The sequence below is a fragment of the Dreissena polymorpha genome, chromosome 3, assembly GCF_020536995.1.
Source record: "Dreissena polymorpha isolate Duluth1 chromosome 3, UMN_Dpol_1.0, whole genome shotgun sequence".
Taxonomy (NCBI): domain Eukaryota; kingdom Metazoa; phylum Mollusca; class Bivalvia; order Myida; family Dreissenidae; genus Dreissena; species Dreissena polymorpha.
This window is the reverse complement of record NC_068357.1, coordinates 13,484,636-13,511,563: the sequence shown is the minus strand read 5'-3', so window position 1 is coordinate 13,511,563 and position 26,928 is coordinate 13,484,636. Positions and strand designations below refer to the sequence as shown.

The 26,928-nt window shown below is 33.9% G+C and overlaps 1 protein-coding gene across 1 annotated transcript in view; it reads right to left on the bottom strand.

Annotated features, from left to right (window-relative positions):
- LOC127871404 (acetylcholine receptor subunit delta-like) overlaps nt 1–26,928 on the bottom strand; it is a 313,711-nt gene that overhangs the window by 5,433 nt on the left and 281,350 nt on the right. The window contains exons 7-8 of the mRNA XM_052414304.1: nt 8,676–8,791; nt 1,846–2,046 (exon numbers count right to left, since the gene is read on the bottom strand). Coding sequence (XP_052270264.1) covers nt 1,846–2,046; nt 8,676–8,791 — 317 coding nt within the window. The remainder of the gene's footprint in view (nt 1–1,845; nt 2,047–8,675; nt 8,792–26,928) is intronic.

Sequence of the window (26,928 nt, the reverse complement as noted above, 5' to 3'; positions counted from 1 at the left end):
TTACATTTATAAAGTAACAAACTGGCTATTTGCCACTAAATGAAGAAACACAAAGGCGAAAGGAAGTTGCAGTTTATATGTAACGAAAAGCACCTTGCAATAAGCATTTGGCATATGCCGACGTGCAAGCATCGTTAAGCATTATGCAATTGTCTTGTAGCAATATAAAATTAACTATCAAATACTCAGAGGTATAATATCAAAGATAACAATACTAAAGCTCTTGCAATACGCATGTTATTGTAAAGATTATGTATTAAACAGAAACAAATCGATTGAAATTGAAACCGTGTAAGAATTAATAAATTCATCACATTAATATATGCTTGAATTCCGTTATAGGACAGGCCTTTACTCTTGCGATTATTCATATAATCTATATAGAACAAGACAGTAACATAATTTCAATCACAGTTTGTCAAGCACAAGCACCACACCGTTGAATCCACTATCAATTAAATATTTTGTATTATTGCTCTTGCATCTTTACAATTTAATGTTTTATAAACAAATTAAATATCCATTTGTCACAGCCGTATATTTGTTTTGTTTTATTAACATAACCCAGATGTTTAGGCTTTTCGAGTTTTTTTTGTTAATGTAGTGTAATTCTATTGTTAGAAATAGAAACAGACTAGTGAGATTGACATCTCAAGAAAGTAGGGGTCATTAATAATCGTGTCACCACTTACACCAATTATGTTACGTTTCTTATGAAAAAACAAGCACAATAATTATTGCGAATATACGTACATATTTTCGTTTTCGATAATTTTCTCATTTTTTGAATCGTATTGAATGTTGATGATGTACACGTAGATGTTCTGCGAAATTGGAGTGTTTTGGTAATAAACACCGCATGTTTCTGTTGTTTCTTTTGCACAATTAATTACATTTTCGTTCGGGCTACTGTCTACTCGTACCACATAATTCCTTTGCAAGTAGGAAAAATGGAATAAAATATGCACTAGAAACAAGTTATTGGTGTGATTTTAGTATGAGGTATAATTAATGGATTAAGAGGTAAGGAAATCAAACAAGTTATTAATAATTATGTAATATTGGTCAGTCGATTTACAATTATTTCCCGTATAATTAAAAATGTTTGTTGGTATTTCGACGCCTTTATGACGAATTCCTGTACTTCAAATCCAGGCGTTCAAAAAAGGCGTTCGCCAAAGTTGAATTCTCTCATGTACAAAAACGTTGTAAGTTTTCCGAAAACGTAAAATCCGGACCAATTTGTTACCAATAAAGTTATGGCGTATTAAAGGGACTTGTTCGCAGATTTTCGAATTTTTTAAAAGCGTTTTTTACTATATTTACTAAAAAATATATACTGTTTTGAATAGTCTTATCTAATCATAACAGCAAGACAAAAGCTGAATAAAAAATATTGCCTTCCCCAGGAGCTTTGAAAACAAAAGCTTAAAAGCTACCACTGCGCCACGCAGGCTCTAGTAATTGATTTCTAAACATTACTGTTATAATAGTACTCAACGTACTTTCCATATAACCGAGGAAAAGCTTTGCATACGCTTTATTATTTTACCGATTTCGAATAATGATTATCCATTAATTAACCAACACTTTTAACATGTTTCTTAGTCAGTAGTAGTATTTCGCTTGCTTGAACATTATTCATTCATTCTTTTTTTAAATCTATGAGAATTATTTTGAAAATCGTCATTTTACCAAACTGTGAACAAGTCTCTTTAAGTCTTCACTAACCTTATTAACATCCAGCTTTGCTGCATGATGTACATCAATGGTGCCTTAATAACTGGAGGTTTGCATAATAAAGTCAAATGTAGAATATAAATGTACTAAATTGTCAATACTTACCTAAAACGTTGTGTCTGATAAAGTCTTCTGGCATCATAACTGGCATGATTTGCAGCATAAATATTTGAGCGAGGTATAGGCCCAAGGCAAATGAAAGTTTATCGCCAATGTCAGCTTTAATGGAGAAGGTCAGCCCCATCCCGAATGTCGTCGAAAACAGTGGATACAATAATACGTTATAATGCTCTTTGTAGGCTCGTTCTGAAATGTAGTTAACACAATATTTTTAAATCCTTCAATTACAGAGTGTACTTCTGTTAACATGTTTACCTTTCGCTAAACGTACATAATGTTTAGTTCAATTTTGATCAATTATTAATAGTTTGTTGTATTCTCTTACATCTGTAATAATCTAATGAGTATTCTCATTGTATCTTAATAAGACAAATGGTGTCATGATGATACGAGATCTGATCCTTAACTTCAATTGTTTTAACATACCACCTAGATAATTGAACAATCATTTAAATAAACAAGTATACGATAAAATATATTGTGAAGGATTAAAACAATACAGTCAAACTTATTGTTATTCAAAATTTCAAACGTTATTCACAATGCGTTCCTGTAGCTTTTGGTTGATGTGTTGTAATTCGATTTGATGTGTGTTTGTTTGTGTGTGCGTGGGTGTGTGTGTTCGTGTGCATATGCATATGCGTGCGTGTTTTTGAGCACCCGAACGTGTGTGCGTGTGTGTTTCGTCGTCAGGTTATTTGACGCTTAAGATGATGTTTACGTTACGTTAACATAAATTTACTTGCTATTCATTTATGTAAACCGAACCATATCTTAAAGTGTTGATCTTAATAACAATTTCAAGCAAAAAGTGCATAATCCCCTCTCTAATTTATCACAGATGGTATAGAAAGAGTGTGTTTGTTTAATTGGTTCATTGTCACCATTGCTTTCATGTTGAAATTGAAGCAACCAAATGGGTTGAAAATAGCAGGAGTTAAATGTAAAACGTTCCTGTCAAAGTTAAAATGATTTAACATGGGAAAAAACTTCTATTGATTGAGATAGAGGATTTTCTCACAACGAAAATGATAATTCACATGGGGTAAGATCAAAGATTCTACATGCCTAAACATTATTTTGCTTAAATCGTCTTCGTTTGTAAAATTTGACAGCGATTGGATAAGATAATTTTAAATACTAGCTAAATTTAAAGGTTTTCTTTTTAAAATAAGATTTGAGGGCCTTCTGAGTGTTTATAATTACTTCGTTTATACGTCAGATTGTAATATAATTAACGATATTTGTAAGGTTAAGCAATTTCGGTTGAAATTAAACAGAAACACAATTAATTAAAATAAGGTACAATTGCCCATTTAAATTCCTACACCCATACGTACGTAAGACAATTTAAATTCGTAAGACCATAAACATGAACGTAAATTGTTGTAAACTAAAAATAAACAACCGACAGAATATTTTTAAGATAAGCTGTTATTCTCTTGTATGTTGCAAGTTCGACATTGCATAATTATTTTGTTTAATAGTTTAATTCTGCTTTGGTGAAACATACTTCTTTATTACTAAGATATTGTGTGGTAAGTAAGATTTGTGTTTTAAGTCAAAAGTAGGACTAATATACATTTATACTTTTATTCTGCTACAGACTTGTGAATTTTATGGTTTGTAAATATGTGTTTGCAGCGTATTTTTTATCTTTATAAAATCATGCATTCACCAAGTCAGCAACATTCAATCTTGCAATTTCATACCGTGGTCAAATTGAATTATGGATACAAGATGTTTGTTTTTAAGGTGAACATATATTTAATGTGGTATATAACGGCGAATCACCAGCGGTAATCACGACAACTTACTCACGCAGATGTGAAGGAAGTGGTGACCCGCTTGCGAAACTGATTCGTCAAATGCTTGCATTTACATGATACCTAGTGTTTTATCTGTACTATCAGATATCCAAGAGATCACGACAAAAGTCAAAATATGTCCATTAATTTTAGTTTGAATGTAATGTAAATTTTAATATGACTTTTTTTTTATTTCTAGGCCTAGAGAATCCATTTAAGACAAAAATGTATAACATATCTCAATAACTCCCCTTTGTTACTTTACTTCTCTTCAATTATAGCAACTAGTACATTCTCAAGTTTGGTATATCCTGATCGTTATCTACCATAACAATTTCAAACCCAATGAGTGTTTTGTGTTAGTTCAAAGACATTTACAGACTTAAATTTGTCCGATGGTAATTTTCGAATGTTCAATCTTCATTCATTTAAAGTGATGTCGAATTAATCAAAGGATTGGCTGTTACTGTCTTCTTTCTTCACAATGTAGACACACAACCACCGGAAACAATAATCGTCATGCACTCTTTTTTTACTGGAGAACATTACTGAACATGTATTCTAACAATCGGAATACAAACATACAATATTAAGTAGAGAATATGTCCATGTACATGCTTGTATTTCACTCTATATGTAAAAACAAAAATACAAAAAAATTAACAAAAAACACAAACAAACAAACAACCACATTTTAATAAGTGTAATAGTTGTATAAACTTGAGAGACTCAGTTTTGATACAAAATAAACACATAAGCCTGATGTATTTGAATTTTAACATTATTTCCTATTTTTGAACATAAGTTTTGACAATATATTTATATACTTTTTCATCAAACCATGAAATAATGCAAGAGACACGTCGAGATATGAATCACATTTTATGTTTGACCTATTTAACACATTTTTTCTATTGGTTGTCATGGTAGCCAAAATGAACATATGCTTTCATTTTAAAGGTTTTTCTATTAAGCCATCTGCTGCTCTTTGTTTTTAATTAATGCGATTTAGTACTTGATCACAAGGCTGTGAAATTTGCAAAGTTCTCTTTATTGCATCTCAAATGCTGTGCTTTTGATGCTTACTTACACATTTTTTTTCAGGAAAAAAATTATCAAGTTAAAATACCATACTTATAATAAGTAATTGTAATTTGTTTATGTTTAAATGGATTTAATGTTACAAATAACTATCAACATATGAACAGAGACAATTTGAATGTTGTATTGTACATTGTCTGCAAAAGCAACCAATTTATTAAACTCATACTGTTGTTTTATTTATATTTTTGGAACCATATTAACTCATACTATTTTAATTAATGTTCTTATCAATTATGACATAACTTTTATCCCGTTAATACGGTAGTCTAGTGAGGTCGTACATCAACTAGGCATGCGCATCAGCCTTTTAACTTTTAACTTTGCTTTCGTTTTTCGCTGAGCGAACATTTGTAATCAAACGTAGTTTGACTTTTGAGAAATTGTATGACTGAATTTGTTTATGTGTTTATATATCGGATGCTGTGGGGTTTTAAACATATTTTGGATAACAGACATGTATCTACGGATCGACATTGTAATTGGTTGCTGACAAAGCAGTTGCGCCGATTAAAGTCCATACAAGTTGTTTGCACGTGGTGCAAAATTTTCCTTGATAGCGGACGAAAAAGTTGACGATAAAAACGTTCTCGTGGCGTGATAGAAAAAAGTGTAAACGAAAGGCAAACCTTAGGGTTAAAAAACTTCGCTAGTTGGGGAGAATGAGGCTAGTAGAGATAACACCCTCAGCAATAATTTTATATTCGAATGCTTGAAAAGCATTCATTATTCGCGGTCTTGGTTAACAGATCGAGGCAATTGAAAATGCCGCATCCAGCCATGACTATGGCGCTGTTATGCTTACGATGAGGCTGGGCCCTCGCGTGAAAGAAGTCTAGAGTTGGAAGAAAAAAATCCTTCAAACATTGAAAAGGCACGTACATTTTTTCTGCTTGGCAAATACATGTTTTAGCTGCAGAGGTTTGTAAAGATGATATTGATGGATATTGGCGAACAATAAAACAAACTCGTTTAAGATGGATATGCATGAGAAAACCGATAAAGAAAACAATTGTCCTCGGCAAAAGAATGTTGATGGATTGTGGGAAAAATGAGCAAATTAGTATGGGATGTTATGTCTCCACAGAGTAAACCCATTTTAAAGAAAATGTAGCAAATCGCAACTTCTGTAGGGAAGGATGGTATAGTTTTTACAAAAAGAATGACACTCTTTGAAGAGAGTGATCAAGAGAAGTCCAAAACATTGATGGTAAAGGAGAAACAGTTTTTGGATGACTAAACTGATGCTTTACGCTTATGTGACATGTAAACTATGAAATAAACATGACAAGGCGATATCTCAATGCGTCCGGAACAAAACCTAGAGTATACCTTTTTATGTACACACGCTTTGCCTGCCACAAAATAGCTTTTTCGAAATGATATCACAAATCGGCCATAAGGATAGAGGACTCCACAAAAATCGGGTTAACGATATCTGAACTGATTGGAAGAGGAAGGTTTACTGGAAGACCTGGGTTTATAGGCCGAGCTACAGGCTAGAAGCTACGTCAGATGCCATGGAAAGAGTTACTATGAAGTACGATAAGGTTCAAAAAGCCTACCTCGCCAAGTGGAGGTCAACTACAGAATGCAAGCACTTTAAGTGAAAATGTTTTAAATAGTAGATGTATTGTTCATGGCAAAACAATTACGTCACACATAAAAATATTGGATATAAAATAACATTGGAACATTTGTGAATTTGTGAACGATATAAAACTGTTTTGACCCTATTTGCAAAATAGAAAATTCAATGAGCTCTAATCTATGGCAATTGATGCAGAAATACAAAAACTATTTTATGAAGATACTGTACGGTTTGTTGACTTTAACGAAAAAACAAATTGTCCGCTTTTGTGTACAAAAATAATGAAGCCAGTGTTTGCTACTTTACGCAATGCAGATAATATGTGTTCTTAGTGTATATAAGATCCTTTGAAAGCAGGGCCGACTAATAAGCAATGTTCGGATAACGTTAACAACACTGTTAAACCAATGACGAGGTTAGGTTTTAAAATATATCATAAGAAATAGGACATGATAATAACAAGATAACCTTTAGTTCACTTCATTGACTCAGAGAGAATGATAGTTATTGCCAGATCAAGAGAAAGAGTTCATAAGGGCAGAATGCTTGAGATTGTTAAAACTTATCGGCTTAATGGTCTCTTCCTTTTCTTCCGTTGAATAAGGTAAACTTAATTGCCAGAATCGTGTTTAGGAATTTAACAGTATCAAAGTTTATCACCCGTTTGATAAAAAAACTATAATGATAAGGTCGGGAATTGATGATAATGTTTATGGACCGCATAGTGTTTCTACTGCTGCCACGTCCAAGGCAAGTGAAAAGTGTATCCCAATTACAGAAATTTTGCAAACAGCGGGTTGTTGAATTAATTAAAATGTATAAATTATGTGTTGAATAGATTTTTTTAAATAATGTTAATTGTCTAGTTGTAGATCATAATTAAAGAGATAATTATAGGTTGCAACTGAATCAGATTATTATGTTTGTGCTTGCTATATTATTGAACGTGTTGAGTGAATTTAATGCTCACTGAACTAACGACTCGCTGCATTGTTTAACATACAAAATACGTTTTAAAAAAATATGATGTGAACTGTAACTTGTACTTATATGTGTTTCAAATGAGAACTATACAGCTACTCATCACACACTGTGATAAGTTACTGGCCCTCTTAACCGGAAAATCATCTAAACCGTGCTTTTACCATGGTCAGGGAATGTCCGGTTTATAGGGTTTTCACTGTATATTATGTATTAATGAAAACTGAAACAAAGAAGTACGCCTATTTTAAATAATTATGCAAAATTATGGCTATAATTGACATACTTAATGCATCCGAACCGCTATCAAACAGGGCGTGAGATATTTATTTGATTGGTCGATTATGTTCAAATAACCCGAGACGTGGTTAACGATGTCTAGCAGTTATTCGCTTGTTTTAAGCTAATTAAAAAACCCGCGAAACATTAAGCTATAATGACCAATGACGTACAAGTCCGAGAAAGCGGGAAAACAATACGAACGCGACGTTGCAAAAATACCATCCCGAACGCACATCGTAATCTCATGCTCGTGAATCGTGCATTCGCGTTCTCGTCATTTTATATTCACATGTCTAAATACGGAACACACGATGGACGATCGCGGAAGTGTACTTTCCCATCCTCGCATCGTTAACTCGTGTACCGTGCCATCAAATACATTCGCATTAAAATGTAAATACAATAATGACTGGCTCAGTCGATTCAAGCGGTTTACCAGTATTTGGCGCTCATACTAAGGCCATTAACTAACTGCTGACCAGCTCGATTCTTAAGTCGTGTTAGAACAGTCGAAGAAATAATTTTTATGAACCACACAATCAAGAAGTTTGTATTACGATATGTGAAACCGAGTACAACAGATCGACTATCGAAACGTAAGAAATAACAAACACGTATTAAAATCATAAAATACGTCCAAATTACAGACATGCGAGGAACAAACCTGCTGAATCTTTCTCAAATCATCAAGAAATATTATAAAATTAACGTTATGTACCATGATAAGTCCATATGCAAAGTACTAGGCGAGTTTTCCTTCCAATGTCACAAGTATGGCAAATACCCGTATGACATATACTATAAGAAAGCACCTTAAGCTAATCGCGGAAGTCAATAAAGTGAACGATTTCGTTTTCTTTATGGTTATTTTCAACAATGGGGTAACCGTTTACCAATATCAGCATTCATAGATAAAAGGATAATCTACATATCGTACAAAAAACGAACATGTATTAGGAATGACTGACCTTTCGACCGACCGACGGAGAGGTAAAAGTAAGTTTACTACCCTTGTGAATGGGTCATTTGTAGTAAAAGAAGTGTAGGCTTACCTATATTGATCCGAAATTCCAATTTCGGATATTCTAACAATGTTTCATTATCGAATCTTACAACCACTGTCGAGCTGTCCTTTCCAGTCTCTGTGACTTTAAAGTCTTCGGCTTCGCTGAACAAATACAATTGCTAATTAAACATTCGAACTATGTAATACAGTCTTCCTGCAATGTTCACAGCACAAGTAAATTGGAAAATTTTATTCCTTACGTTTTTAACCTACCAAAGCTTCATTAAATATAATTCCTGTAATCGGATGATAAATCGACACTATCCGGCCTTAGTGGAAAGAAAAATCAAATGAAAAGTACGAATCAAAACATGTTCCTTCGAGTTGTGTTTCTTATCTGCTAAAAAATCAATATAGCAAACAATGAAACGCCAGAAACTCTAACAGGTGATAAACACATACAACAAACACATACACTCGTTAGGTGTCGAACTTTAACATATATCGTACATTTTAATACGAATGATTAGGATAAATGATCCTATTAAAAGGTGTTTTTGTAAGCTGTCAAAATGATTAGAGGTATTGAACGCTGCATTTTGTGAAAAAAAAACGACTGCGTAGTAGTTATATGTTTTTTTATTTAATACTATTGGATGTTTAATTTAGATTTACCTAACGCAGAAATAAAGCAGTTGTAATCGTTAATTTTATAAGTAAGTAAACAAAATACAGGAAATACGTATGTTACTTTTTTTAAATTATTTATTATAACACTAAGTTTAAAACGTCTTCCATTCAAACGAAATGTTGAAAGACGGTCTTTGTGATTTCAAGATTCAATTTGTAGTTGTTATATGCTATAATATATTTTAGCACATGCTGAGTTAAATGAATATATGTACAAAGAACGTACGAATATGCACGGAAACCATAAGAATATGCGTTTCTTTAAACATATAAAACTATATTTTAAACATTAACATCCAAATTATTCTCTGATCAATGAGACAGACACATATAATAAACTAAATACGTTTAACTCGTGACTTACCGCATGAATTATGTGTCGATGGCAGTGTCAATAAATCCAAGATTAACTTCTGAAATGTTATAACTCGACCCAACCACATCCAATGTACAGGTTTGCCTTTGGTACGGATAAAACTCTTTTCTTATCTACAATAGTAATCCCAAAGCCTATTCGTTTTGGGGTGATATACCATCTTAAGACATACATATTAAAAATTTTATTTAACATTTTCGTTTGATGCGCGTCGCATTTTCAAATAAATATGTCACACATATGACATATATCTCATCGACATCGTTGAATAATCTTGTGAATCATCATCATAATCATCATCATCATAATCACAATAGTTTAATGCTCTGAGAAAAATTCATTTGAGCGGATCAAATATGTGACTAGTTTTACTACAGTCAATAACCAAAATAATGCCCTGCCTCTGGTAGCGATGGACTGTAAACATATTCGAACTCTGTCAAGATAGCGTTAGATTAAATGTTCTTGGCAACTTTCATGATGGTTTTGCATAACTTAGTTTCATAAAAAAAATAACAGGAAGACTGTCCCCTTCCGACCCCTGAAAGCCATTTTTTATACAGACCGGAACCGTTGTTGCACTCAGCCAAGATATCCATAGAAAACATGTTATAAGCAACTTTCATAAAGATTGTACATAGTTCAAATCATGAATATACAGTCATTTGGATTCTAATCTCGTTTCGGGGATCATACAAAAGTCATTCATACACCTCAGTGTCAACTTTAAGTATCTATCACTTGACCTCTTTTTGACCTCTGCAGAAATTCAGGGTTGCATGCAAAATTTCGCCATACATTTTAAGATGTATACACAGTTTTATTATCACAACTGTTTGAGTTCTCAATTTTGCGGAGAGACAGACGGACATATAAATGAACAGAGAAATACATTGACAGACAGACAAATGGACACTATATAGCCAAATGATGTATTAAGCTTCATGCTAATGTCTTATCATCATCATCATAATCACAATAGTTTAATGCTCTGAGAAAAATTCATTTGAGCGGATCAAATATGTGACTAGTTTTACTACAGTCAATAACCAAAATAATGCCCTGCCTCTGGTAGCGATGGACTGTAAACATATTCGAACTCTGTCAAGATAGCGTTAGATTAAATGTTCTTGGCAACTTTCATGATGGTTTTGCATAACTTAGTTTCATAAAAAAATTAACAGGAAGACTGTCCCCTTCCGACCCCTGAAAGCCATTTTTTATACAGACCGGAACCGTTGTTGCACATTTTATCATTTATTACGGTATTAAGTTTTGTTTAATTTTCAGTAACAGTGACCTGACTTTAGACCTCTGTTATTAGCATAATCTTTACACAGAGGGTAAACTATAGTCCCATCCGGTGAAACCAATGGTCTAAAAACAATACAAGCAGAATTGTACAAAATTTTAATGATAGCAAATTTAGGGGTGAGCTACCAGCTTGGAATTTTATTCAAATATACTTTAAACGTACACAAAGTATAAGCTTACTAAAAGTTATAATGCAACTGGACAGAACTTGAAATTTCACACACGCCACAGACGACATAATATATTGAAATTGCAGCAAAACATATATTAACGCGAAATGCGTTACTTCTCAGGCGGAAGAAACCCAACTTGAGTTAAGAATATAATCCATGTCTAAATTCATATTGGTCATATTAAGTAATCAAATCATGCGAAATGTCGACATGATATTGTTTTGATGTTTACTTGTTATAGTTTACAAATATTTGAATTCAATAATATAAGATTTAACAAAAAATTTGATAAAGAAACAACTACAGAAATCGACCAGTCAATGCAAAAACTTTGTGAACCTTTTTAGAACAAAATCTTTAAAACAGTACGATAAGCAACACATAATTTGTTTACAGTTAATATCAGAGATGTTTTTTTCATAAAGAAAATAGAAATAAAAATCAAATAAAGCATTATTTGTGAGTATTGTATCGGTTACCTATTATGATGCCATTTAGCTCTTTTAATAATACTATACAATTCACTTGTGTAAGACATCATGTATTGACACTATAAAGCCTGTCAACGAACGTTTTGAACAAGCCCCATGTATAAGAATGTATGCATATATCACAAAAATACATTGCATTAGTTACGACCCTTACTTTACAATATAATTTGAAGTGTCGCCGTTGTTGCCACGTAGCCTTCCCGGTGTAATCGTATCGAACGTTTCTGCTTTCGTCGTTAGAATTTAGATCTTCATACCTAAAGAAAATGTACGACGGCTTTAACATAAACCGTTCGAAATTCAAGCTACATAATAACACAGGGTATGATCTGTGTTCTAACGAACGCTCTGCAGTTAAAATCAAAACGATAACACTTATAGTATATTAATAAGAAACATGCGATTGTCAGGTTTACATGTACTTTCCAAAATAAAATTTAGTCTTAATTGTATATTTATCCAATTTATATTGATCGTTTACTAATACAATTATATTTACAATTTGACAAAGTACTTGACCCGTGCAACCGTACATAACGAAAGTTAACACGTGCACACAAATTGTTTAAAAGGTTAAAGTATTCTTAAGTAATAATCAGAAAGCAAAGAGACCAGACTGACAGAGAGACAATTGCATTGTATATATCTCGCCTAATAACCTTAAATTTGTGAATGACGGTACACGTTATTTCATTATCAACGTAATATTGGAAGATAAACGTCGGCTAACGTGTGATTGTTTTATTGAACTGAGTGTAAAAATACACATACAGACTCTCAACAGCTAATTCTGGTTTCCAGATTTGTGTCCTTTGCACAAAGACGTTTTGTATTCCTCCATATGTGGCTGGGACCCAGGCTAATCGTTCGTCCATCCATTTCTAGAAGAAATAATTATTTTTGTATCAATTGCTACATCGCAAAAACATAACATAATAAATAAAAACTGCGATAACATTTTAACTGACAAAAAATAATATATAATTAAAATATCACCAAATAGTATGAACAGGGAATGGCAAGATGTCACTCATGGCTGTAAGTACCATTTTGCTTAAAAATAAAGTTGGGCAAGGTTTGTATCTAGCGATCATGTATATAATACTCTCACATATACACTGAGCGACTGCCATATATTCTAACGAACTGCCAGTTTATTGAGTTCGCCACATGATTAATGGATAATGTTGCTTGTGGTGGAGCTTTACTAATATTACAATCAATATTCTGTTACAATTTATTTTATAAGTGGTATTTGTATTCAAATTACCCTGTATACGCATTAGCTATGGTGGCCAATATATAAATAACGAACACAAAATTAATTAATGTGATACCTGTAAACGTTTAGTCAACCGATGAATTGATTGATATTACACATTCCAGGATTAAACATAACGTTTTATCCCCCTTTTTTTATTTCACATTGTAATAAAGGATATCCAAATTGGGTCTCACATGGAAAGATAATTTTCAATAATTTTGGATTTGATTATGTATTTGAAAATCCAAACGGTGTGCAAGTAAATAGTTTTATTAGCGAATTTAAATGAAGACTTGTTGATAGCTGTAAACAAGAGTGGTATGGTAAAATGAATAACAATTATGTATTAGATATGCATAGAGTTTTCAAAACCCATTTACAATATGAATCATATATGCGCTTATTTTTTAAGATTTAGAGTCTCTGTACACCCGTTGAGAATCCAAACTGACAGATACGCTCAGAATAACATTCCAGGAAATGAACGTTATTGTTTATGTTGTAATGACTTTGATTTAGAAGACGAATAACACTTTGGTTGTATATGCCGCTGTTACCCTGATCTAAGAAAACAATATATAAACCAAATTTTTTATATCAACCATCTGTTTATAAATTCCACAAGTTATTAGTTTCTTGTGACAGTTCAATAATTTCTACTATATACCTACACGTATTACCTATAAATGTATTAAACAAGCTTTTGTTATAAGAAATAAGATTCGGAATAATTTGGTTTAAGAAATGTGTAAGTACCGCCTCGATAGAACCTACATGTTCTTGCCATCGATTGCGTTTATGTGTATTTGAAGACGATGAACTTGTTTATACGTCTGAATAAACTGTCTGTCTGTCTATCTGTCTGTTTGCCTGCCTGCCCGCCCGCCCACCCGCCTGCCTGCCTGCCGGCCCGGTCGGTCGGTCGGTCGGTCGATCTGTCGGTCTGTCTGTCTGTGTGTCGGTCTGTGTCTGTCTGTCTGTCTGTCTATCTGTCTGTCTGTCTGTATGTCTATCTGTATGTCTGTCTGTCTGTCTGTCTGTCTGTCTGTCTGTCTGTCTGACTGTCTGCCTGCCTGCCTGCCTGCCTGCCTGCCTGCCTGCCTGTCTGTCTGTCTGTCTGTCTGTCTGTCTGTCTGTCTGTCTGTCTGTCTGTCTGTCTGTCTGTCTGTCTGTCTGTCTGTCTGTCTGTCTGTCTGTCTGTCTGTCTGTCTGTCTGTCTGTCTGTCTGATTGTCTGATGTCTGTCTGTCTGTGTAATATTGATTTTTATCATTCCGACATCACTTAGTTGTAGTGATTTCAGATAACATCTGGCCTTTACGTTATTCAATTTTACAGTGGGTATACTGGCATTGGTTGTTTGCTTGGTCTGTCAGCATTTCTTTTAATTGGATTTTCCGGATGTTTTTTCTATTAAGATAAATTTTCTCATTATAAATTTTGAGAAGATTTCGTCGTTTTTACTTTTAGACACATTATTTCTCGATAATATACGGTATGTCGGACTTGCGACATTGGTTATTTTTGCTTATAAAAAATTCTGCATTCGTTTTCATTCGATTTAAATAAATCTTGTCAAACTTCATATTCTTAAGCTGTAATGATACTTCCTGACACAAGTTTGCATTGACATAATTAAAGCCGACCGACTGTCAGCCGTCTTGTTTTTGTAAATTTGTAAATTTGCAAATAAATAAAATAAAAAAGCATGTGTTAATATGATAAATTTCAATCAAGGACAATCTTTGTTCACATAGGAGCAGTGCTAAAATAATGTGTGTATATAAACAAACCTTGAATAATATTGCTTAAATTTGATTATTATTATATTTGTAGAAGGCCGTCGATAAGGTTTGTTTCAGAAAGTAGACTGCATGATATCAAATGCACCTTTCTTTTTTTGAACACAAGATGGTGTCCTGGAAGTATACATCGTCGGCACTTGTCCCATCCTTACAGTTCCTGTATACACAAGGTTATGTCCGTTGCTAGCTCCTTTCTATCAACAACCTTATCTAAAGCGAAACGATACCCAAATCTACGTCTAAAACCCAAACATGAGGGGACAGGAATGACAGAAGCCCGTCAGACATGACAATTGTGAGATCAACCATGACAGCACCACTAGACAACCAACAAACAACTCACATAGTAAACATAGGACCAATTTTCAAATCCATTTAGAACATCAACAATATCGGTTTCAGTCGCGCTTAAACATGTCATTGACGGTTCAAATAACAAAATAGCACCATGTCCTCGACCAAGTACTTGGTAAGCAAAAACAATCGATAATGCGCTACAAAGGTTGAAACAAGACCTATGTTTAACTATTCTTAGAATACACCTCACACGTCTGTTCATCCTTTTGAGCGAAATAAAACAAGTGCCAAATAAATGGAATCATCGTGTTGCTCATGAAAAACAATTTGAAAAGTATGCAATTCTAAGTAAATTTTATAGGTTAATGCGTTTATATGATATATGTTTTTGAGGATACAAATAATTGTGCGCATATATTTTCAGAAGGCCTTCGCGAAAGATGTAAATTCTATGATTGAAACAAACTTTTAAAGAGATAATTCTCTTTTAAGAGATAAGAGGTGGGCTTGTTTTTTTTCGTGTCAAATTGCTGCAAATTTTGTTTTGAAACACCAAAATTTTCATTATAGATCATTTTCTTTTAAGAGATAAGAGGTGGGCTTGTTGTTTTTTTCGTGTCAAATTGCTGCAATTTTTGTTTTGAAGCACCAATATTTTCATTATATTTTACATTATATAGCGCATGCATACAATCGTACCGACGTTGCTTGTAGTCACAACCTACAATTAAAGAGACGTACTTCTTAAAGAGATATTGTAGCAAGGTAGGTGTTGTGTGGTTTTTGTGCCGTGTCACGTTATGTCGCATTATGACGTTGAGGTCATTACGTTTGTACTAACGGTTTGTCAGTAATAAATAGAGATCGAACAGAACACAATGTGGTGTAAATACACTGACACATAATCGATGAGAAGTATGTACCGTGAGCAAACGAACCAGATCAATTTACAAACGCACACTTCTCAACGTAAATCACAACGAATTGTCGTAGAATTGTAGTTAAACAAAATCTACGAACTAACAGATAAAGCAGCGTTTTCACTTATCGACTATGATGCCGTTCTTGCGAAACTACAGGCCAAAAAGGCCTACTCTCAACGAAAACATGCGCATTTTCTAGAGTTCACATAGTCGCAATCTGATTTGCCGGGACGCGAACACCCAACACCGGATCGAAGGCACCTTTTATTAGGACGCAGCAAAAAATATCGCATGGTCTCCCAAGTTTGCAACTAAGTTCTGACGTGTCGCCGCATGGTATCGTCGGGTCGCAACATAGTATCGTATGGTCGCAATATCGCATCGTCGGGTCGCAGTATGATCTTCACCAGGCGCGCAATCTTCAACAACTCAGGAGCGAAAGAGACAGTGGAATGTAAACGCCAATCCATTCACAATCAAACAGCATAAGACTGTAAGTAGCTTTAATAATTCCTCACATTTACATATACTTTCTAAATATGTGTTACCTACCTTTATTGGCGACATGTTAAAGTGGCAAAGTGTCTGGGTTACATTTGAATCGACAATACATATTAAACATAGTCTTACGGATGTCCAGAACTTCTCCTCCCCGGAGTCTCAACTCTACGGCACAGGTGCATGTACAATAGAGGGTATGTATTAACAATTAATATAAAAGTTTACTGTTTCGGCATAACAACATAAAAATACGTATGAAACTATGCACGCCCTAATACGATTGCAGTACATGTAATACATCTTAAACACGTTTCAGAATATATGACAAAATGAACGCATAAAACCTTGGCTAAAATGTATGGGACAGAATCAGGAAAACAACTAAAACCTAATAGCACCAGTTATTTTGTACACGCTGCCGATGCAATGCAGACAAAAATGTACTCGAGCACGTCGATGGTGACTGGCGGCTAGACTTGGCTTGCCCTGGTACTCTCTTGCTCTCCGTACCGGGTTTGCTGGTCTGTTCCCTTCCTTTCTTCAGTGCCCATTCCGGATAGTGGCACTTCTTCAAAGCCTGGCTGACATGCTGCATTTCATTATTCAGGTCCTGTTCTTGTGTTATAATTGATTTGGCTTTGCCAAAAAGAGTTCTTAATACTGACAGTTTGTGTTCATTCGGATGATGGGAGTTGAAATCTAGATATTGTTCTCTGTGTGTCGGTTTTCTGTAGATATTGATTTTTAAGCTGCCGTCCGGTTTTCTGATTGTATTGGTGTAAAGGAAAGCTAGTGACCCGTTCTCTTCTTTTTCCATCGTGAACTTAATGTCGGGGTCGATGGTGTTGATGTGCTCTGTGAACTCCACGACATGTTCAACCTTCTGTTTTGTGTGGTTGTCATCAACGCAGTGGAACAACCAGCCTGGTGGGTGTGGGGCTGTGCGGAGAGCCTGTTCCTCAAAATGCTCTATGTAAAAGTTGCACAATATCGGCGAAACCGGAGATCCCATAGCGGCGCCATGTATCTGTTGGATGAAATTACCATCAAACACAAAATATGTGCAATTCAGGCCAAATTGTATTCCAGTAAGATATGAGCTGTCCACTATTGGTCACATTGTGTTGAGAGGCACTCGAATCGTGGTACCAACAACTTTGAATAAGAAGTGTATCGAGTTGGCTCATGAAGGACATTTGGGCATAGTTGGAACAAAACAGAACCTGTGGACAAAAGTATGGTGGCCTTAAATAGATAAGGATGTTGAAAATTATGTGAAAACATGTCATGGCTGTCAGCTGGTGAGCAAGCCAGCTAAGCCTGAACCTCTCAGCCCCACTCCACTCCCAGCCGGTCCTTGGCAAGATTTAGCCATCGATTTACTTGGACCACTACCATCAGGGGACTACATATTTGTATGTGTTGATTACTACATTAGATTCTACGAAATTGACATCATGAAGACAGTGACATCAGAAAAGGTCATTGAAAGTTTGGAACGTATGTTCACAACACATGGATTACCTCTGAGCCTCACTAGTGACAATGGAAGACAGTTTGTGTCAAAAACATTTGAGTAATTTTTAGAGAAGAACGCGATTGTACATCGTTGTACAACACCGCTGCACCCATGTGCGAACGGAAAAGTCGAGCGTTAGAACAGATCATTGTTAAAGCGACTAAAAATCGCTCTAGCCGAAGGAAAGGATTGGAAGCTCGAGATAAGGACATATTTGTTAGCGTACCGTGCAACTCCACATAGTACTTCCGGAGTTTCTCCGGCGGAGCTGTTGTTCAACAGGAAGTTGCGTTCAAAACTTCCGGACATACAATTCACACTAAATGATGAATACATCCGAGAACACGACACCTACATGAAAGAAAAGAAAATGGTTACATTGATAAACATAGAAAAGCAGCTCCAAACAATCTCAAAGTTGGAGACAAGGTGCTTTTGAAACAAAACAAAACGGACAAATTGTCTACACAGTTCGAGGTCGAACTATATACACTGTTTGAAAAGTTTGGCAATCAAATCACAGTAGAATCAACTTCGGGTGTCACAAGAACAAGAAACTCGACACGTGAAGAAGTTTCATCAAAACAGTCAGTCTGAAGAATAATGTTTGGACAATAACGTTCTGAACGGAAACCAGGAAGGTTCTACTATCGACCAATCGGAGGACACATCGTTAGGCAGAATTCCAGATAGTGGTAACCATAGCGACGCGATTCCCGAGGTGCAGTCGGTCCAAGATGCGGTCCTTACACCAAGGCGGTCGGGTCGGGAGCGTTACACACCAGTGAAATTCAAAGACTTTGTAATGGGTAAAAAGAATAATATGAACTGAACGTTCATGTAACAACACAGTGCGTGTGATGAGCAGTTAAAAAATTAGTTTAAGTGAAGCATAAATAATGCTAGGACACTTACAGAAATGTGTATTTTTTAGAGATAAATTTACAATGTAAGAACACATTAAACTGCTATTATGTTTTCTTTACAAAGACATTCTTAAGTACGAATCTAAATAAATTATTAAACTGCAATATGATGTTTGTATTTGGGTATTTATTTGTGTATGATTTTGATGTCTTAGAATGTTGTAATTTTTTTCAACATTAATTTTAATTACTTTTCAATAATACTGCTTAATCAGTTTACTTTTCATGATACTGCTAATTCAGTTTAAGACTCTTGTAGTATTTAGATAAATCTGATATTTAAAGACAGCATTTGTATTTTGGACTCTTATGTTGTTAAATCAAGAAATGGAACTTTATTGTTTAAAAACGATATTTAAAATCTGAAAAAGAGAGATGTTGTAGTATATTCAGTTAGTTTAGTGTAGTGTAACCTTGATTGTATTACCCGGATGTGGTGTGAATAAATGATATTTAATTGATGAACAATAAAACGAGTTACATCTGTTTTTAAATAAGAGATAGCATAACAGTCCAGATTGTTTCTTGTATAGACATCATTTCAGAAATACAATTTTAAGAATGTTACGCAAATATATTGCGAATCGTCCTGTTTAAAGTTCTTGTATGATTTTCATTTTGAATACAATTAGGATATTTTTAAGAAATTATCAAGTCGTCTAGCGTTTTGCATTATGTCAGATAACACACACACACACACACATACACATTACTTGAAGTCCGTTACGTAAGCAAATTTGTTTCCCTTTGACCGTCCTTTTCCTTATTCACGTCACGAAAACTCAAATCAAAAAGAAACAAATGTACCCACAAAAAAGCAGCTAGGACAATTAAAAACAAACGTTTAAGAAGGTTAAAATGGAAGTATTAAATTGGTTTGAGCATAAATATACAGACTAATAGCGCCTCGTTTATAGCAAGCAGCTAAGTATGATGTGTAAGACTAGATGAACAATGGAGGGTAGATTTCTTACCCGAAAGCTTTTCTAAAATCGCCTATCTGATTTCTCGAGTAAATGCATTTGTTAAATAAATAAATTAATTAATTAAAATATTGGATTCACCTCGTGTTTTACTATCACAATAACTAATTCTAATTATCTATTTTTTGACGGTTAATAACCTTGTGTGGAATCGTTGTAAAATCGATAATTGCCTATTGGGTTTACCTTGTCGAACACGAAAATAAGATATTAAATATAATTTAAGCGCTATTGGATACCATCTTTTTCACAATGACGTTGCAAACAAATAAAAATTATCGCTCACAAAGAACGGATTTTACTTTGTTTCCGTGTAATCAATGTCGCGTCACTCCGCTAGCGATTTGGCATGGTTAACATATTTTTGTCATAAGTTCGCACCATTTTCTTTGGTTTACAAACAAACGTATGAATCGCTGCGTCGCGTTAAAATAGCATGCGTGTATAATGATCAACGCGTTTTTATTTAGAAGAAGATTAACGATAACAATGACTGTTAAGATAAAAGGACGTGAATGGGAACGAGATGATTTTATAGAGATTATTGATATCAACCCCGTACCGTTTTTGGTTCCATACAACTGGGTATTGTTTGATAACGTTTTCAGCACTATTCAAAACCATTATTTGGCTACTTTTGCTATTGTTTAACGACCTTTTTGGATGTTCTCCGTAGGTTTTTAAAAGCTCTAGTTTTTAAAACACAGTTTTTAATTAAAACAAACATACAGCTTGAACCAAAGTATTATTTATTGACGTGTTGCGACTTAGAATGTCACGTTCTTAAATATGTTTTTTTCGACAGAAAAAGTGGCATTACAAATATTGACTAAACCAAGACTAGAAAGCCAATTATATAATTGCTATTTTCTTTCCTTGTTGTTACTTCTTTATTTTTATATTCGGTTGCCTCAGTCACTTTTAAGCAAAATTTCGAACGTCTTTGTTTTGAATACACTGTTGACATTCGCTGATGCAGATATCATCTGTGCAAGTAAAGGTATTCATTTTTACTTCTATATGTCGTCTGCGGTTTTCCGTTCCCGCTTTCAAGTGCGTTGTGTTCATCGCTCATTTTTTCTTGGTATAATGGGATGCGAGGTTTAAAAAAAACAACACATAATATGTTTACATAATAAATACCTGTATAAACTCTTCAATATGCGATTTTAAGGCCTAGATATCGCGTTCATACTTCTCTGTTTGAAAATTGATGATATTATTGGTTTCGATGTTACTGGTCTGGATTTGCGATGGATCATTGTCCATATTTTTTTCAATCAAAATTTTAACGTATGAGTTAAACAATATTTAAAACAAAACAGATGTTTGTCGAAGAAAATGTTTTGATTTTATTTACATCCATATAAACTATTTTTTTTTATATTTCAAATGTCACAACAACGGAACACCGCGCGATCGAGTTATCAATACACATTTATTTCACATTAAAGAAAACAATGAAACAACCTCTCAGTGACTTACGAGAGTTTCTCTAATTGTGTGTATGATTCTAATTAAATTATTATGTTTCTATTGACAAAATAAGAGGTTGCAAGCAAAATTACCAGACAACTACTTATCCGCATGGCACAACACATTTTTGTGATGTCTTTCACACAAAAAATTTTGCTGCCGTTTAAAGATCTTTATTGTAGTTACATGACCTGAAAGGGTAAAAGTACCATTTCTGATTTTTTTTCGATTTTATAAATATTTAAACAAAGCTAAAAGCATCTATTTGTGTTTTTGTTTTCCATAGGGTTAGGGCTAGGCCTAACCCTAACATTTTTTCTTATTTTTATAGAATATTAAACAAATAATGCACATTCATATGTAATTCCGTTTATTGACACTCCCTTAACAATAAAAATCGGAATCACTTTCTAGAGCCCTTTGACATCCCCCGATGACCTAGTTTTAAAATACGGGAGCAAAATGAAATGTTTTAACTTTATATCAATAAATACCACCAGAGTTACGCAGTGTAATCGACGCGCCATGTGAGAATAGTCCGTCGTCGACATGACAGACAATTCAAATAGTTTAATGCAAACATTAACTAACATGAATCCCTATCGATTGATTCAGGTAATGCTGAAAAAAGCTCTTATGACGCAGGGAACATAGCCCATTTTTTTATGAGTGTCAAGTGGTTCAATTTAGAAACACGCCAATATCAACTCGTGGCGCTTGTTGGCGACTTTCAAATCCTATTGAATTACGCCGTTGGTTTGTATGTTGTTTAGAAAAAAGAATTGAAAAAATAATGCTTTTGAATCAGTCGCATTTTTGGCGCTCGATGTTTACATTTATTCACTTGCCTATATGATGATAGCATTGTAAAAGTCAAATTCATTTTGTTTGAAATTTCGAGCAAATAGTTCTTGTCATAACTTTCAAAATGTTATGATAACTTTGGAACAGCCGACTGAATGAGCGCAACAGCTCAGATATCAACTCTTTCTGATTTGTAATTGATCATCTGTCAGATTGTGTATTATTAAAACGGTATCAAGCTATGATTTTTAAAGTGGGTATGATAATTTGTTTGGAATTAGTAGACCAGGTGACGATTGTTATGTTTTCCAAGTGACATGTTAATTCTCTCGCATGCCATGTTATGCGTAAGTGGTGTTTTTTCAAACTGGGATATACTTTATGCTCATTAAGTTACATTCAATAATTAATAAACATGCAACAATTTAAATAATGTTTTAAGCGCAAACAGTCAATGTAGCTTTTGACTTCGTCAAAACCTGTCTTACTCGAAAATTTCTTGCTCACACATTCCTGCTATAAGTCATGGTTGTCAGTAGGAATATACATTTTCAGGGAATAAAAACAAGGTATACCGAAGAAAAAGTTCATGAACACGACACTTCTGCAGATAAAAACGACATAAAACGTTAGATGAAGTGACAGTTGACATGTTATACAACCGACTCACGTCCTAAGAAGAACATGTCATTTGGGAAGACATTTGTTCCTGTCGTCTAGACGTTTTTCAACCTTTCTGATGCATTTACCAAGAACGCCGTCCCGGTTCGGGACTGTGTTCGTTTGAAATATAATCTGTTCAACCATTTTGCAATAACGTAAACCGGAAGTCAAATTTACTGCACAGGTGTTTTAGCCGGTATTTGAGCTTGTTACGTATATCGTTCTATAAGTATGTTCATTATTTAACCTGGTGAGGTCTAGTGACCAGGTGACCAAATGACCAAGTTCCACATATAATATAAAAAAGGAATGTCAAAGTATTCGGAGCAGTAATGTGTGCTGCATACCATGTAATGCTTGAACTAACTTGTTTCAATCTAACTACTACACTAACGGCATTTGAGAATGTGACTGTGTCAGGAATGAATATTGAACCAAATGTGTATTTGAAATTAACAAAAGAACGTTTTCAGATATTGGGCACCGATAGTCAATATATATCTGATACCGTCCACGTTATACGCGACATTTAGATACCAACCTGTTGAAGTATTGTCAACGTGTTTTCCAAAGCCTGATTTAATTTGATTTATAAGGTTCTGCGTCAGCTTGATTCGTCGATGTCCCTTACATTTGCCACAGAAATGCATATACTTACTAACTGTTTTCTATAATTCTTCATTCACGTTTCAATGTTTAAAACGGATAAACGCAAAGCCCCATTTTCCATCAGATCAAAGCGTGTTATATGCAGATGGCAAAAAGCAAATTGTTGGCAGTCTGGTTTATTTACGTTCGTGATTTGCATGAATCCAGATAGTAGGGTATGGCTCCCTTCTAAATCTGCAGTTTGAAACCGAGCCAGACGTCCCACATACATTTGAACTTCAGTCTTTAGAACTTATAAATAGAGCCATATAATGTCCAAATCGAAAAAAAAAAAAAACTGAAATATTAGTGAAATATTTATAATCTATCAAGCATAATGAATGTGTAACCGTTCAAGATTCACGCTTATTAGTTCAATTTATTACTTTGTGGATCATCTCTAGTCATTTATCGGACAATTAAAAGTGTAAATTATGTTTGTGTGCTATGCTTTGCAAGTTATATCCTTCCATGCTTGCTGCGCAGAGTTGTTATGAACCCCGTTCACAGGCGTTACCAATCACACCTATCTCATTTGATTTTTACTCGCATCATGTAAGAAAGGCATTTTTTAGATAACAATAAGATAAAACCATCAAGCGCACAGACAAAATGTTGAATTCAACTGTTTCTATGTATGGGTGATCTTGTACTTCTGACTTTTATCATTTTAAAGATATGTATTTTCCTTATGCGTTAACGAACAGTTATGTGCTTGCAGAATATATATATATATATATATATATATATATATATATATATATATATATATATATATATATATATATATATATATATATATATATATATATATATATATATATATATAATTCCGATAATATGGTTTTCGGAGGGAAATGGTCATTAAGCGCGGTAATAGGGTTAAACGTGCCATAACCTATCTATATAAATATCTTTTAATTGTGTATGGCATAACTTTTACGTTTCCCGCATATTGGACAACCCTTATTTACCACTCGTTGATTTTTTCATAAAAACAGAAACATATGGGGTTTATTTCATTTCAATTTCTCAGATTTTAGAGACAATATAATTTTAAGGACAATATAATAGTTCAAAAAGCAAATTGCTTATAACAAATTTGAATTCAGATAGTAACACTGAATATTAGCATATAGATATAAAAAAAGCCTTCAAGGATAATACATAATAAATAAGAATGCACACTTTTAAAGTTACACAAATCATGTTCTTATACGGATCTTAATGTGCTTTGGTTATATTCAAGCTTAAGTTTTCGTATTAACAAACCGTAACAAACTGTTAAGCAAAGACGCAGTTCTCACTTGTTTCGTAAGACTCTATGTGTGTGTGTTCGACTCTTGTTTTGTATCTGATTATTATTTTGCATAATTTCTTTAATCAAATATTTCATTGCGCATTATATTTTGTTATATTTCTTTGGTACACACCTTGTCATCAAGCGCGAAACCGTGAACTAGTGCCACAAATGCAAAGCTATAATACTCACAACATTCATCCAGCCTGACGCTCCAAAAATGTCATTTTCTGAATCCTGAAATATATTAATTATGTTTATTATACGCAAAAATGTTGTTGTTGTTTTAAGAAAATCTGTAATTAATTTAATATTTATCTTTTTTTCCTCAGAAATCAATTTAAGTGATGCATTAAATTAATGATGATCGGTTACGTGTCTTCTTGGACGTCAGATTTTCTCAGGTGACCTGTCAAGCACTAGTCTTGTCGTACACCATAACCAAACACGGATACAAAAAACAACATAAATTTGATATTAACCCAAACAGTATTAATATCTGTAAAATGGATAAAGCGATCACATACCGCGCTATGCGATACATGAAATTCCCTAATTACTAGTTATTTAAATATGTTAATGATGATGGTGACGGTGATGATAATGACGATGGCTGTTTTGGTGGTGTTTGTAGTTATGATGATGATGATTATGATGATTTTGATGATTATGATGAATATGAATATGATGAATATGATAATGATGGTTATGATGATGAATATGGTGATCATGATGGTCATAATGATGGTCATGATGATGATCATGTTGATTGCGGATGACGATAAAGGTTTTATATCTCCATATATGTGGAATGCTCGTGTACATTTATGTGTATTACTGTCTTATGAAGCAGACCAATATGACAGGTGTGATACTGTTCAATACGTCCCACATGTAATAAATACTCGATTAAAGATATACGGTTCAACATACGTTCACGCATTGAAACATACATTTCACGCAAATCAGACATTAAAACGAAATAGATAGACTGAATAAGATCCACTGGCGAATGGATATGTATAGATGCATTTATAAATATTTATTTTTTTAACAATTCTAATACAAATCACAAATACAATAAGCTTTACAATACATGCTATCGCTTTTATGATTCTTCGGACGGTAACGTTATTTTCAAACGGATGAGACAATATCGCTCTCTCTGATGTGTGCATGATTTAAAAAAAATACCACTAATATGTGGATTCCAACAAGAATGACCGATTCAAAATCTTTTCAAATCACACAGCATATAAACTGTTCAATATCGGAGTTCAACTACTATTGGTAGATAAAATCGGTCAGCGTTGTTTGTAACTATGGATTAGATGGTCTGTTTTTGAGTTTTTTTTCCAAAAATGTGTAGATCCTTCAAACAACATGTTGACAGTCGTCGACTGCGAAGTGTAGTACACTTTGATACGCATGTGAATTACGTTTTAGCCAATATCCCATCATTAAATTTAATATTAAAGAGCGTGACGCTTAGGTAGGCAAAACACAATAGTAATTAAGTTATTTTAATTTATTAAACAGCCCGGTTATTACATATCATTATTAAAACGGTGCATACGTATGTTGAATGACGCTTTCAGAAGATGCTTATTGCTAAAATATCAACACTTAATTTATTTTCCTCACATTTAGTAAAGCAAAATTATGGAAAGATACTAATGCAGATATTTGTAGGAGTTGTGCACTTTAGGTCAGACCCATGAAACAACAAACATGGAAGGATTAACAAAAATATTGCGTATAAAAAAGCTAGTTTTTATGTTAAAAGTAATATATTTCACCCTCAGGAAAATTCATAAAAAATAACATAAGGTACATATAGCATAATGCGTAAATTAACAAGCTGAGATCATACAATCTGGCAAGCGCACGTTTTTAATAGACACAAATTACCAATTTTATTTACATCTTATTTGCAGTTGGGACAACATGAACTAATAAAAGATAGATTTATGCCCTATACTAACGTACCAGTTCATCAATGCTAGTCAGAGTTAGCCCGATGTTTACTTCAGTTGTAGCTGCTGGACGGGTAAGGGGATTGTATCCGGAAGCAAGCATGGTGTTCCGAACAGTATTTTCATCACTGACGGAAAACGCACTCATCACCAAACCTAAATAGAAAACTT